The following is a 12,420-nucleotide window of genomic DNA, read 5'->3' as shown; positions in this document are numbered from 1 at the left end:
GCTGATGGTTATCTCACAAGTACGAAAATGTTAAATATGACCAGCAATTGCTGAGGCAGGAATTTTCAATTATTTACCGTTAAAAGCGTAGAATGCATATTTAAAAAGGTCACCAGTTACCAAGACATTTGATTTTTTTTTTTTTTTTTTAAATTTATTTTATTTTCTTCTTTAGATTATATTTATATTTTATAATTTATATTTATAATTGTATTTGTGTTATAGTTTATGTTTTATATTTTCACGAATTATTATGACAACAGGCGAAACTGATCTGTTTACCTAAAAGTGCAGAATGCGCGCATAAGACCTTTAGTTCAGTCCTTAAAGTAATGATGGCTGTAACCTCTTCCAGCGGCGTCAATTGGGCGAAGAAACAGGGGGCATGGAAAATTTTTTGGGCCCTCCATCTCTAGGCTTTGAAAATACCTTTTTGGAGGGCATTTTCATTGAAAATACCTTTCAGTATTTCCAATGAAAAATTGAAAAAAATACAATCACTCCCCCCCCCCTAGATTCTGAAAAATATGCTTTGCCCTCCCCCCTATATATCGTCAATTGAAACCACTGTTGTTTTTTTTTTCAGAGTCCGGGACTTGTTACAGATTTGATGACAGTTCTAGGCGCCAGTACCTCCCACTTGTCAGGCAATAAACATCTTCTGTCCATAACAAAGCTCTATAAGCCTATTAACCTCTATTAACCTCATATAACCTCTATATAGCCTCTATCAAACTCTATTAACCATATAAGATTTGCAGGCAAGTGTAGTCACTGCTTTAACTTTACATACCCCACAGACAATTGTAGGGGCTCAAAAAGTACTTTATTTTACAGCATTCTCCTTGCTAGTATTGGGTTTAAGAGGATTTCTGAATAAAGACCATTTATTGGGCTGTTTTAAGATTTCTTTTTTTTGTAAGTTGAGAACTTAAGTCGACACAATCATTATATCATGTCAGAAGTTTCTCGAAATTTTCTCGTTTTTTACCAGAAATTCGCAGGAATTACTAAGTTCTCCGGTAAACTCTCTGTGTAAAATTCCTAAAGATTCCCAGAGCGTTAATCTGTTAGATCATGAAGCTCCAGTATATTTTCAAGATTTAGACTAGCAGCACAATACAAAATTTACCGGAACTTTTTTCCCAGCAAGCATTCTGCAGGAGGGATAGGGGGAGGGGGGGTGGTAGGTCCATCTTAAAACTTTTGCAGCAGTAAAAGATTTTTTTTTCAACCCACTAAAATCGATTCATGCTATACTACGAGGATATGACAACTGCCCAAATGCGGTTTTGTGAGTCGAAACCTTATCAGTTGATTACTCGATATTTTGATTGTCCAAGAGCGTGTGATTCTATCTTACAAATGGAGCTTATGATGCCGTGGCAATCATGACAGATTTAATTAGCAAAAGCTGGGGGAATCAAGAGCCAAAACTGGGCTCCACTCCAAATTCTTAGTGCCCTCTCTCCTACCTCTTTAAGACTGTAGGCCCATTATTTCAGATGGAGGAGGCTAAGTTTCAAAATAAAATCAAATGTAAGTCAAACTATATTAACACTTTTCTTATAAACATTAAGATTGGTTAATATACTTCCAATGACGAAGTTTATATTTTTTGTCTATCTTTCGTTTTTTTTCTGGGGGGGGGGTCATGTTCCATAACTCCTATTGCATTTATTTAAATGAATAAATTACAAAAGTATTCAACCAATAGTAATTATTGGTTAATCAGTATTAAGAAGTATTCAACCTTATAGCATTCTTGAAAAAAAAATCCACAAGCTGCATAGCGTTAGGTATTAAGACATACGGTATAATTTACCGGATGGTAAAATTAATCGGTTACCCAATACACCAATTACAATCGGTGTTAATCGGAAATTGCCATAAATGACGGTTGCGGCGGAAAACCAGCTACTACCTTTAAAGGAATGGTTTTATACGAGATCCATGACTGTTGTTATTAACACATTAAATCACCGGCTTCTGAGAAGCTACTTCTACTTATGCCTTAGTGAAAATCGCACAATCCGATTCAGCATATCAGAGAACCTTACTGTAGAGGTTTCAAGCTCCTATCTGCAAAAATATAGAATGTTGTATTTTTTGCCAGAAGAAAGATCACCGATGAGTTTTTTTTTTTTTTTTTTTTTTTTTTTTTTTTTTTTTTTTTTTTTTCAGGGGTGATCGTATTAACCCAGTGGTGCTAAGAATACCGCGAGGGGGCTCATTCGAACTGAGATTAAAAGTTCTAGTGCCCTTTCAAAGTGACCAAAAATTTCAGGGGTGATTGTATCGACCCAGTGGTGCTAGAATATCGTGAGGGGGCTCATTCGAACGGAGATTAAAAGTTCTAGTGCCCTTTCAAAGTGACCAAAATATTGGAGGGCAGCTAGTCCCCCTCCCACGCTCATTTTTTCTTAAAGTCACCCGATCAAAATTTTCAGATAGCCATTTTGTTCAGCACAGTCAAAGAATCTAATAATTATGTCTTTGAGGATGACTTAATCCCCCACAGTCCCCGGGGGAAGGGCTGCAAGTTATGAGCTTTACCCATTGTTTACATATAGTATTGGTTAATAGGAAGTATACGGAGGTTTTCAGGGGAATTTTTCTGATGGGGGGGGGGGGTCGAGGGTTACGTGGGAAAATAATTCCATGGAGAAATTTTACATGGGGGGAAGCGACATATCTATGAAGGTGGCATTGGATTTTCCGGGATTATTCAAAAACGATCAGATATTAAATAAAAAAAGGTTTTTACAACTGAAAGTGAGGACCAATATTAAAACATAAAACGAACGGAAATTATTACGTATTTGAGGGGGGTTGAACCCCCTAGTCAACACCTTGTGCTTTACGATAAAGTTTTTTTTGTACTTTCAAAAGAGCTATTTATTCTAACTAAACGGCTTTTGTGAATCAGGGGTCATTCTTAAAGAATTGGAACAAAAATTCGAACTTTAGCATAAAGAGCGACTTGTTGACTAGGGGGCAAAACCCACTCCTATACGTAATAATTTCTGTTCCTTTAAGTTTTAATGTTGCTCCTTACTTTCACTCGAAAAAGCTATTTTTTATTTAATTTTTCAAGCTAAGAATAGCCGTATGTATTTGTTACAAGGGCATTTTCTACCAGCTTCTGATCTAGACATTTTTTTTCTGGATCAGCGCTCAATATGAGCATGTTTTTACTGTAGCTTATTTAAGTTCAGGAGTTTGACTCAATAAAACTGAATACTTTCACTTCTAGAATTGCGAAAATACTTACAGAGTGTCAAGTTCATCAAATTTTACTTAATATACTGCTTGATAGCTTGGAACAACAAAATTTTTATCTTTTAGCGTCCACAGTTGGAAATTTAAAATATTTGCCAAAAAAGCGCCACCTCTTTTGCGAAAATACCAGTTTACTGCTTGCACGTGTACACACTTAAAATGCCAAGAGAAAACAGTGCTTCTTTCCAGTCTTATCGAGTAAAATTTTTCGTTTGCAAATTAAAAAAGGAAAAAATGATCCTGGTCTGCTAGTTCCTATTTCTTCTATTGCAATCAGACGACTCACCTTCGATCCACAGATGGAGGCTTCAGATATAACAAGACGCTTCCCTATACCATCCGAAGCTATTACAGCGTAGCCATCTTTCACTGACGCAGGAAATGGGGGCAAAGGATCGCTGGCATAAACATCTTCCGCAAGAACTTGTCCCAAAGCGAATCTTAAAATAATATTAAATACTTATTACTACCATTCAAAAAACGGACAATAAAAGCGATAAATTATGTAGTTGTTTTACTTGTTGTGACGAAAATTCTATTTTTCAGGCCATGATTATTACAGATATTACAGATAATTGATTTTAAAGTCGGTGATTTTAAAATCTGATGATTCCGCTTTATTTTGAGGCTGATATAAATGAACTACTTTTACAAAAAGCGTACAATAGGAATTAACAAGCCCATTTTTGCATACTAACTCAGCCCTAATAGCCTCATTCTCAATAAAATAGCTAGAAAATGAACAAATCTACCAACTCCTCAAGTGTCTTAATAGTTGTTCAACAATTTTTTTTTGTGTGATCAAAAGACAGTACATAAGTCAAAAAGTAGCCTTACTTCTTACTTGCAAGCCACTCAAATCTGCTTCAAAGTTGGCAAGTTCTGGAAAATCAGTGATGATTGAAGTGCAAATTTTACTAGCTTGGATCGATCTTTACCTTTCATCAATCCTCAAAATGGAATATTATAATCTTCTCCCTCCCTCTAAGGGTAAGCTGTGCATGTCTTCACTATTTTGTTGGGGAAATAATAACTTTTTAAAATCTTATTATAATATAACTTGGTGAGATTGTATTTAAATGCCAACATGTTGTGTATGCTTTCTTCTTTTTTATCCGAACAATTACTTTTAATAAATAAATCAGTCTTTCTATTAACAGATTTAGCAAGATGCTAGCTAGTCTAGATGGATCTTTTAGATGGCAGACTCATCTTTGTTCAAGACCCTTGGCGAATTTTGCACAAATCATTATTACTAACACAAGTTTTTTCTAAGTCATCTAGACTAGTCTAGTCTAGATGAGCATGCTAGCTGGCAGACTCATCTTTGATCAAGAGCCTTGGCAGAGTTGGCACAAATCATTATTACTGACTCAAGTTTTTTCTAAGTCATCTAGACTAGGCCAGTCTAGATAAGTCTGCTAGCTGGCAGACTCATCTTTGGTCAAGAGCCTTGGCAGAGTTGGCACAAATCATTATTATTGACTCAAGTTTTTTCTAAGTCATCTAGACTAGTCTAGTCTAGATAAGCATGCTAGCTGGCAGAATCATCTTTAATCAACAGCCTTGGCAGAGTTGGCACAAATCATTATTACTGACTCAAGTTTTTTCTAAGTCATCTAGACTAGTCTAGTCTAGATAAGCATGCTAGCTGGCAGAATCATCTTTAATCAACAGCCTTGGCAGAGTTGGCACAAATCATTATTACTGACTCAAGTTTTTTCTAAGTCATCTAGACTAGTCTAGTCTAGATAAGCATGCTAGCTGGCAGAATCATCTTTAATCAACAGCCTTGGCAGAGTTGGCACAAATCATTATTATTGACTCAAGTTTTTTCTAAGTCATCTAGACTAGTCTAGTCTAGATAAGCATGCTAGCTGGCAGAATCATCTTTAATCAACAGCCTTGGCAGAGTTGGCACAAATCATTATTACTGACTCAAGTTTTTTCTAAGTCATCTAGACTAGTCTAGTCTAGATAAGCATGCTAGCTGGCAGAATCATCTTTAATCAACAGCCTTGGCAGAGTTGGCACAAATCATTATTATTGACTCAAGTTTTTTCTAAGTCATCTAGACTAGTCTAGTCTAGATAAGCATGCTAGCTGGCAGAATCATCTTTAATCAACAGCCTTGGCAGAGTTGGCACAAATCATTATTACTGACTCAAGTTTTTTCTAAGTCATCTAGACTAGTCTAGTCTAGATAAGCATGCTAGCTGGCAGAATCATCTTTAATCAACAGCCTTGGCAGAGTTGGCACAAATCATTATTACTGACTCAAGTTTTTTCTAAGTCATCTAGACTAGTCTAGTCTAGATAAGCATGCTAGCTGGCAGAATCATCTTTAATCAACAGCCTTGGCAGAGTTGGCACAAATCATTATTATTGACTCAAGTTTTTTCTAAGTCATCTAGACTAATCTAATCTAGATAAGTCTGCTAGCTGGCAGACTCATCTTTGGTCAAGAGCCTTGGCAGAGTTGGCACAAATCATTATTATTGACTCAAGTTTTTTCTAAGTTATCTAGACTAATCTAGTCTAGATAAGTCTGCTAGCTGGCAGACTCATCTTTGGTCAACAGCCTTGGCAGAGTTGGCACAAATCATTATTATTGACTCAAGTTTTTTCTAAGTCATCTAGACTAATCTAATCTAGATAAGTCTGCTAGCTGGCAGACTCATCTTTGGTCAACAGCCTTGGCAGAGTTGGCACAAATCATTATTATTGACTCAAGTTTTTTCTAAGTCATCTAGACTAATCTAATCTAGATAAGTCTGCTAGCTGGCAGACTCATCTTTGGTCAACAGCCTTGGCAGAGTTGGCACAAATCATTATTATTGACTCAAGTTTTTTCTAAGTTATCTAGACTAATCTATTCTAGATAAGTCTGCTAGCTGGCAGACTCATATTTGGTCAACAGCCTTGGCAGAGTTGGCACAAATCATTATTATTGACTCAAGTTTTTTTTAAGTCATCTAAACTAGTCCAGTCTAGATGAGCCTCCTAGCTGGCAAACTCATCTTTAATCAACAGCCTTGGCAGAGTTGGCACAAATCATTATTATTGACTCAAGTTTTTTCTAAGTCATCTAGACTAATCTAATCTAGATAAGTCTGCTAGCTGGCAGACTCATCTTTGGTCAACAGCCTTGGCAGAGTTGGCACAAATCATTATTATTGACTCAAGTTTTTTCTAAGTTATCTAGACTAATCTATTCTAGATAAGTCTGCTAGCTGGCAGACTCATATTTGGTCAACAGCCTTGGCAGAGTTGGCACAAATCATTATTATTGACTCAAGTTTTTTTTAAGTCATCTAAACTAGTCCAGTCTAGATGAGCCTCCTAGCTGGCAAACTCATCTTTAATCAACAGCCTTGGCAGAGTTGGCACAAATCATTATTATTGACTCAAGTTTTTTCTAAGTCATCTAGACTAGTCCAGTCTAGATAAGTCTGCTAGCTGGAAGACTCATCTTTGGTCAACAGCCTTGGCAGAGTTGGCACAAATCATTATTATTGACTCAAGTTTTTTCTAAGTCATCTAGACTAATCTAGTCTAGATAAGTCTGCTAGCTGGCAGACTCATCTTTGGTCAAGAGCCTTGGCAGAGTTGGCACATATCATTATTATTGACTCAAGTTTTTTCTAAGTTATCTAGACTAATCTAGTCTAGATAAGTCTGCTAGCTGGCAGACTCATCTTTGGTCAAGAGCCTTGGCAGAGTTGGCACAAATCATTATTATTGACTCAAGTTTTTTCTAAGTCATCTAGAATAGGCCAGTCTAGATAAGTCTGCTAGCTGGCAGACTCATCTTTGGTCAAGAGCCTTGGCAGAGTTGGAACAAATCATTATTATTGACTCAAGTTTTTTCTAAGTCATCTAGACTAGTCAAGACTAGATGAGCCTGCTAGCTGGCAGAGTCATCTTTGGTCAAGGGTCTTGGCAGAATTGGCACAAATCATTATTATTGACTCAAGTTTTTTCTAAGTCATCTAGACTAGTCTAGTCTAGATAAGCATGCTAGCTGGCAGAATCATCTTTAATCAACAGCCTTGGCAGAGTTGGCACAAATCATGATTATTGACTCAAGTTTTTTTTAAGTCATCTAAACTAGTCCAGTCTAGATGAGCCTCCTAGCTGGCAAACTCATCTTTGGTCAACAGCCTTGGCAGAGTTGGCACAAATCATTATTATTGACTCAAGTTTTTTCTAAGTCATCTAGACTAGTCCAGTCTAGATAAGTCTGCTAGCTGGAAGACTCATCTTTGGTCAACAGCCTTGGCAGAGTTGGCACAAATCATTATTATTGACTCAAGTTTTTTCTAAGTCATCTAGACTAATCTAGTCTAGATAAGTCTGCTAGCTGGCACACTCATCTTTAGTCAAGAGCCTTGGCAGAGTTGGCACAAATCATTATTATTGACTCAAGTTTTTTCTAAGTTATCTAGACTAATCTAGTCTAGATAAGTCTGCTAGCTGGCAGACTCATCTTTGGTCAAGAGCCTTGGCAGAGTTGGCACAAATCATTATTATTGACTCAAGTTTTTTCTAAGTTATCTAGACTAGTCCAGTCTAGATAAGTCTGCTAGCTGGCAGACTCATCTTTGGTCAAGAGCCTTGGCAGAGTTGGAACAAATCATTATTATTGACTCAAGTTTTTTCTAAGTCATCTAGACTAGTCCAGACTAGATGAGCCTGCTAGCTGGCAGAGTCATCTTTGGTCAAGGGTCTTGGCAGAGTTGGCACAAATCATTATTATTGACTCAAGTTTTTTCTAAGTCATCTAGACTAATCTAGTCTAGATAAGTCTGCTAGCTGGCAGACTCATCTTTGGTCAAGAGCCTTGGCAGAGTTGGCACATATCATTATTATTGACTCAAGTTTTTTCTAAGTTATCTAGACTAATCTAGTCTAGATAAGTCTGCTAGCTGGAAGACTCATCTTTGGTCAAGAGCCTTGGCAGAGTTGGAAAAAATCATTATTATTGACTCAAGTTTTTTCTAAGTCATCTAGAATAGGCCAGTCTAGATAAGCCTGCTAGCTGGCAGACTCATCTTTGGTCAAGATCCTTGGCAGAGTTGGGACAAATCATTATTATTGACTCAAGTTTTTTCTAAATCATCTAGACTAATCTAGTCTAGATAAGTCTGCTAGCTGGCAGACTCATCTTTGGTCAAGGCCCTTGGCACACTTTACACAAATCAGTATTAATGGCTCAAGTTTCCTGAGTAGTGATTGGAATAGAATTTTCTTCCCCAGTATGGTTGAGCAGCGGACATCACTGCCGGACCAAAAGCTTACGACGAAAATTGAAGCATGCAATTGACATTACTCACTTATCATTCTTTTTTTTTGAATGGCAATATTTGAGGTACAACCTAATATCTGTTTGCATGCCACTAGTCTTGGCAATAAGATAATTACCATCTGTATAAACTCATAGTGCAATTTCCTTATATTTATCCATGGCAAAGGTGGTGGTCAACCTCTAAAGGGTCCAAATCCAGTGCTTTACAGTACCTCCAGCTCTATTATGCGATCCATATCATGATCAAGCTCAGAATGTAGACAGGTTGTTCCTTTGTGGCTGATAAGAGCCAATTACATAATTCCAGAGCAATGGCACCAACTCACAGAAATGAGGGAGGAGACAGCGATTTTTTTCCATTTTTTTTAAATGAAGATGCAAAAAGGCATTTTCAAAATCCAGGGCCTGCATTTTTTTTTTCAGTGAAAATTCCAAAAAAGGATTTCTCCAAGTTTTTGGAGACAATTCCCACCTCTCCCCGATTACATTCTTTTTATAGAGAGATATTAATTCAAATACAGCATTTTCTAGGAAATAGAGTATTATTACAAGTATTATTTATAATCTTTGTCAAACTTCATTCCTGCACCAACTCACGAAAAATGAGGGGTTAGGGGGGTAACGATTTCTTTGATTTTTTTTTAGTGCTGATACAATGAAGGCTTGTTACCAAATCCAAAGGAGGGGGGGCAATTTTTTTACTTTTTATTTTTAAATCGAACTAACAAAAAAAATATTTCTCGAATGCTGGGAGGCTATTGTTCCCGTGCCCCTCTCCGTGTTGACACCCTTGTTCCAGAGAAAAATAAGTTCAAATATCGTACATCTTAGGAAGCATAAAATAATGATTCTGTAGTCATGGTTTTCATTCTCAAGATTAACATATTATCAACAATTATAATTCTTTTATATACATTCATTCTTATTCTCTTATTAGAAAACAAATAAATAAATAAAGGTTCTTACTGAAGGGGTTTTACTACATCACCCAAGCTTAGACAATGCTCAAGAACCTTTCCCTGTGCCTCTTCAACCGCGATCATAGGATAAGGAGATTCCCTATGACGCCTTGCAACCAATTCCGGATCAAGCTCCACCTAAAAGGCAAAAAAAGATATAATAAAACTTATTTATAACCTACTATAAAGACAAAATTGGAGTAACACGAATAAAACAAAAACATAGAAAACAAAGAAACATTTCGTAAATGTTACCTTCGTAACATTTCGCAAATGTATATATATATATATATATATATATATATATATATATATATATATATATATATATATATATATATATATATATATATATATAATATATATATATATATATATATATATATATATATATATATATATATATATATATATATATATATATATATATATATATATATATATAAATATATATATATAAATATATATATATATATATATATATATATATATACATATATATACATATATATATATATATATATATATATATATATATATATATATATATATATATATATATATATATATATATACATATATATATCTATATATATAAAAATAAGTTGTCTGTGGATCTGTGGATCGTGGATCAGGTGACGTCATGTTTGTCCGCATATGACGTCTGAATTATTTCACACTAATACAAAAGAAGAAAAAAACTAAAAAAGGTAAAAACTACAAAAAAAACTAAAAAAAGGTAAAAATCTAATAACTAAAAAAAAACTGAAAAAAATAAAAAAAGGCAAAAACTACAAAAAAATAAAAACTAATAAAAAAACTAAAAAAGCTAATAAACTAAAAAAACTAAAAAAAAACTAAAAAAAGGTAAAAAACTAAAAAAAAACTAAAAACTAAAAAAGAAAAAAACTAAAAAAAAGGAAAAAACTGAAAAATAAAAGAGAAAAAGAAAACTAAAAAAATATGAATAAATATATATAAAAATAAGTTGTTTGTGGGTTATGTCTGTCTGTCTGTCTGTCGAGTGACGTCGTGTTTGTCCGCATATGACGTCTGAATTATTTCACACTAATACAAAAGAAGAAAAAAACTAAAAAAGGTAAAAACTACAAAAAAAACTAAAAAGAAAAAAAACTAAAAAAGCTAAAAAACTAAAAAAAAACTAAAAAAAGGTAAAAAACTAAAAACTAAAAAAAACTGAAAAAACTAAAAAAAGGCAAAAACTAAAAAAAAAAACTAAAAACTAATAAAAAAAACTAAAAAAGCTAAAAAACTAAAAAAAATAAAAAAAAACTAAAAAAAGGTAAAAAACAAAAAAAACTAAAAACTAAAAAAGAAAAAACTAAAAAAAAGGAAAAAACTGAAAAATAAGAGAAAAAGAAAACTAAAAAAATATTAATAAAAAGAAAAAACTAAAAAAAAGGAAAAAACTGAAAAATAAGAGAAAAAGAAAACTAAAAAAATATTAATAAATATAAAAAATATAAATATAAATATAATATAAATTAGCAATCAACAAAGCACCGAGACACAAATGACGACCGGGACACAGGGAGTATAAATGACGACCAGGACATAAGTAAAAAAAAAACTAAAAAAACTAAAAAAATGGTAAAAAACTACAAAAAAACTAAAAACTAATAAAAAAACTAAAAAATCTAAAAATCTAAATAAACTAAAAAAGAAAAAAAAGAAAAAAGGAAAAAAATAAAGGAGAAAAACAAAACTAAAAAACGAATGTATATACAGACCGGACACCGGGATACAAATGACGACCGGGACACAGGGAATATAAATGACGACCGAGACACAGGGACACAACTACAATGGGGACGCCGGGGGGCACAGGGGGATATAAATGACGACCGGGACACCGGGACACAAGGAATATAAATGACGCCCGGACACAGGGAATATAAATGACGACCGGGACACAGGGACATAACTACAAAGGGGACGCCGGGGTGCACAGGGGGATATATAAATGACGATGGCGACTCAGGGAATGGTCGATTAGCAATCACCATCAACAAAGCTCAAGGGCAATCATTAGAATCATGAGGTATAGATCTGAATACGGATTGTTTTCCCATGGACCATTATATGTTGCATGTTCAAGAGTCGGTAAACCTGAAAATCTATTTATATGCACAGACAATGGGACAGCAAAGAATGTTGTATATTCGCAAGTTTTACGTAGTTAAAAACATATATATATATATATATATATATATATATATATATATATATATCTATATTCACAGGTGGGACATAGGGACACAACTACAATGGCGCGTAACTAATATGGCGCGTAACGACTTACGCGCGCGGGAGGGCTTGGGGGGGGCGCGAAGCGCCCCCACCAACTAGGTGTTGGGGTGGCGCGAAGCGCCACCCCAACAGCTAGTATATATATATATATATATATATATATATATATATATATATATATATATATATATATATATATATATATATAATATATATATACATATATATATATATATATATATATATATATATATATATATATAAATATATATATATATATATATATATATATATATATATATATATATATATATATATATATTATATATATATATATATATATAAAATAAGAATACATTAATAGATAATGAATATTATATTTTCTTATGACAAAATAGCTATAGCAACTCATTTGACTAACTCATGAATAAACAACAAGCTCTGCAAAAAACATAGTTTGATCTCTATTTCTTTTGCTATACCTTAAGAAAGGTTACAATGGTTAGGTAAGGTTTAAGCACGAAGGATGGTAGATTACCAAAGATTTTTCTTTTTACCATCAATCTATGGCCAAGAAAAAATCCTGTCGTCCACGAATAC

General features: G+C 34.0%; 1 protein-coding gene across 2 annotated transcripts in view; it reads right to left on the bottom strand.

The window, feature by feature from the left end:
• LOC136033220 (gephyrin-like) overlaps positions 1-12,420 on the bottom strand; it is an 87,666-nt gene that overhangs the window by 31,493 nt on the left and 43,753 nt on the right. For both annotated transcript variants that reach the window (XM_065713930.1, XM_065713931.1), the window contains 2 exons: positions 9,557-9,687; positions 3,569-3,722 (listed from right to left, as the gene is read on the bottom strand). In XM_065713930.1, the coding sequence (XP_065570002.1) occupies positions 3,569-3,722; positions 9,557-9,687 (285 nt within the window). The remainder of the gene's footprint in view (positions 1-3,568; positions 3,723-9,556; positions 9,688-12,420) is intronic.

This window comes from Artemia franciscana, chromosome 11, assembly GCF_032884065.1.
Source record: "Artemia franciscana chromosome 11, ASM3288406v1, whole genome shotgun sequence".
Lineage (NCBI taxonomy): Eukaryota > Metazoa > Arthropoda > Branchiopoda > Anostraca > Artemiidae > Artemia > Artemia franciscana.
Note: the sequence above shows the minus strand (reverse complement) of the source record. Positions and strands in the feature narration are given on the sequence as shown.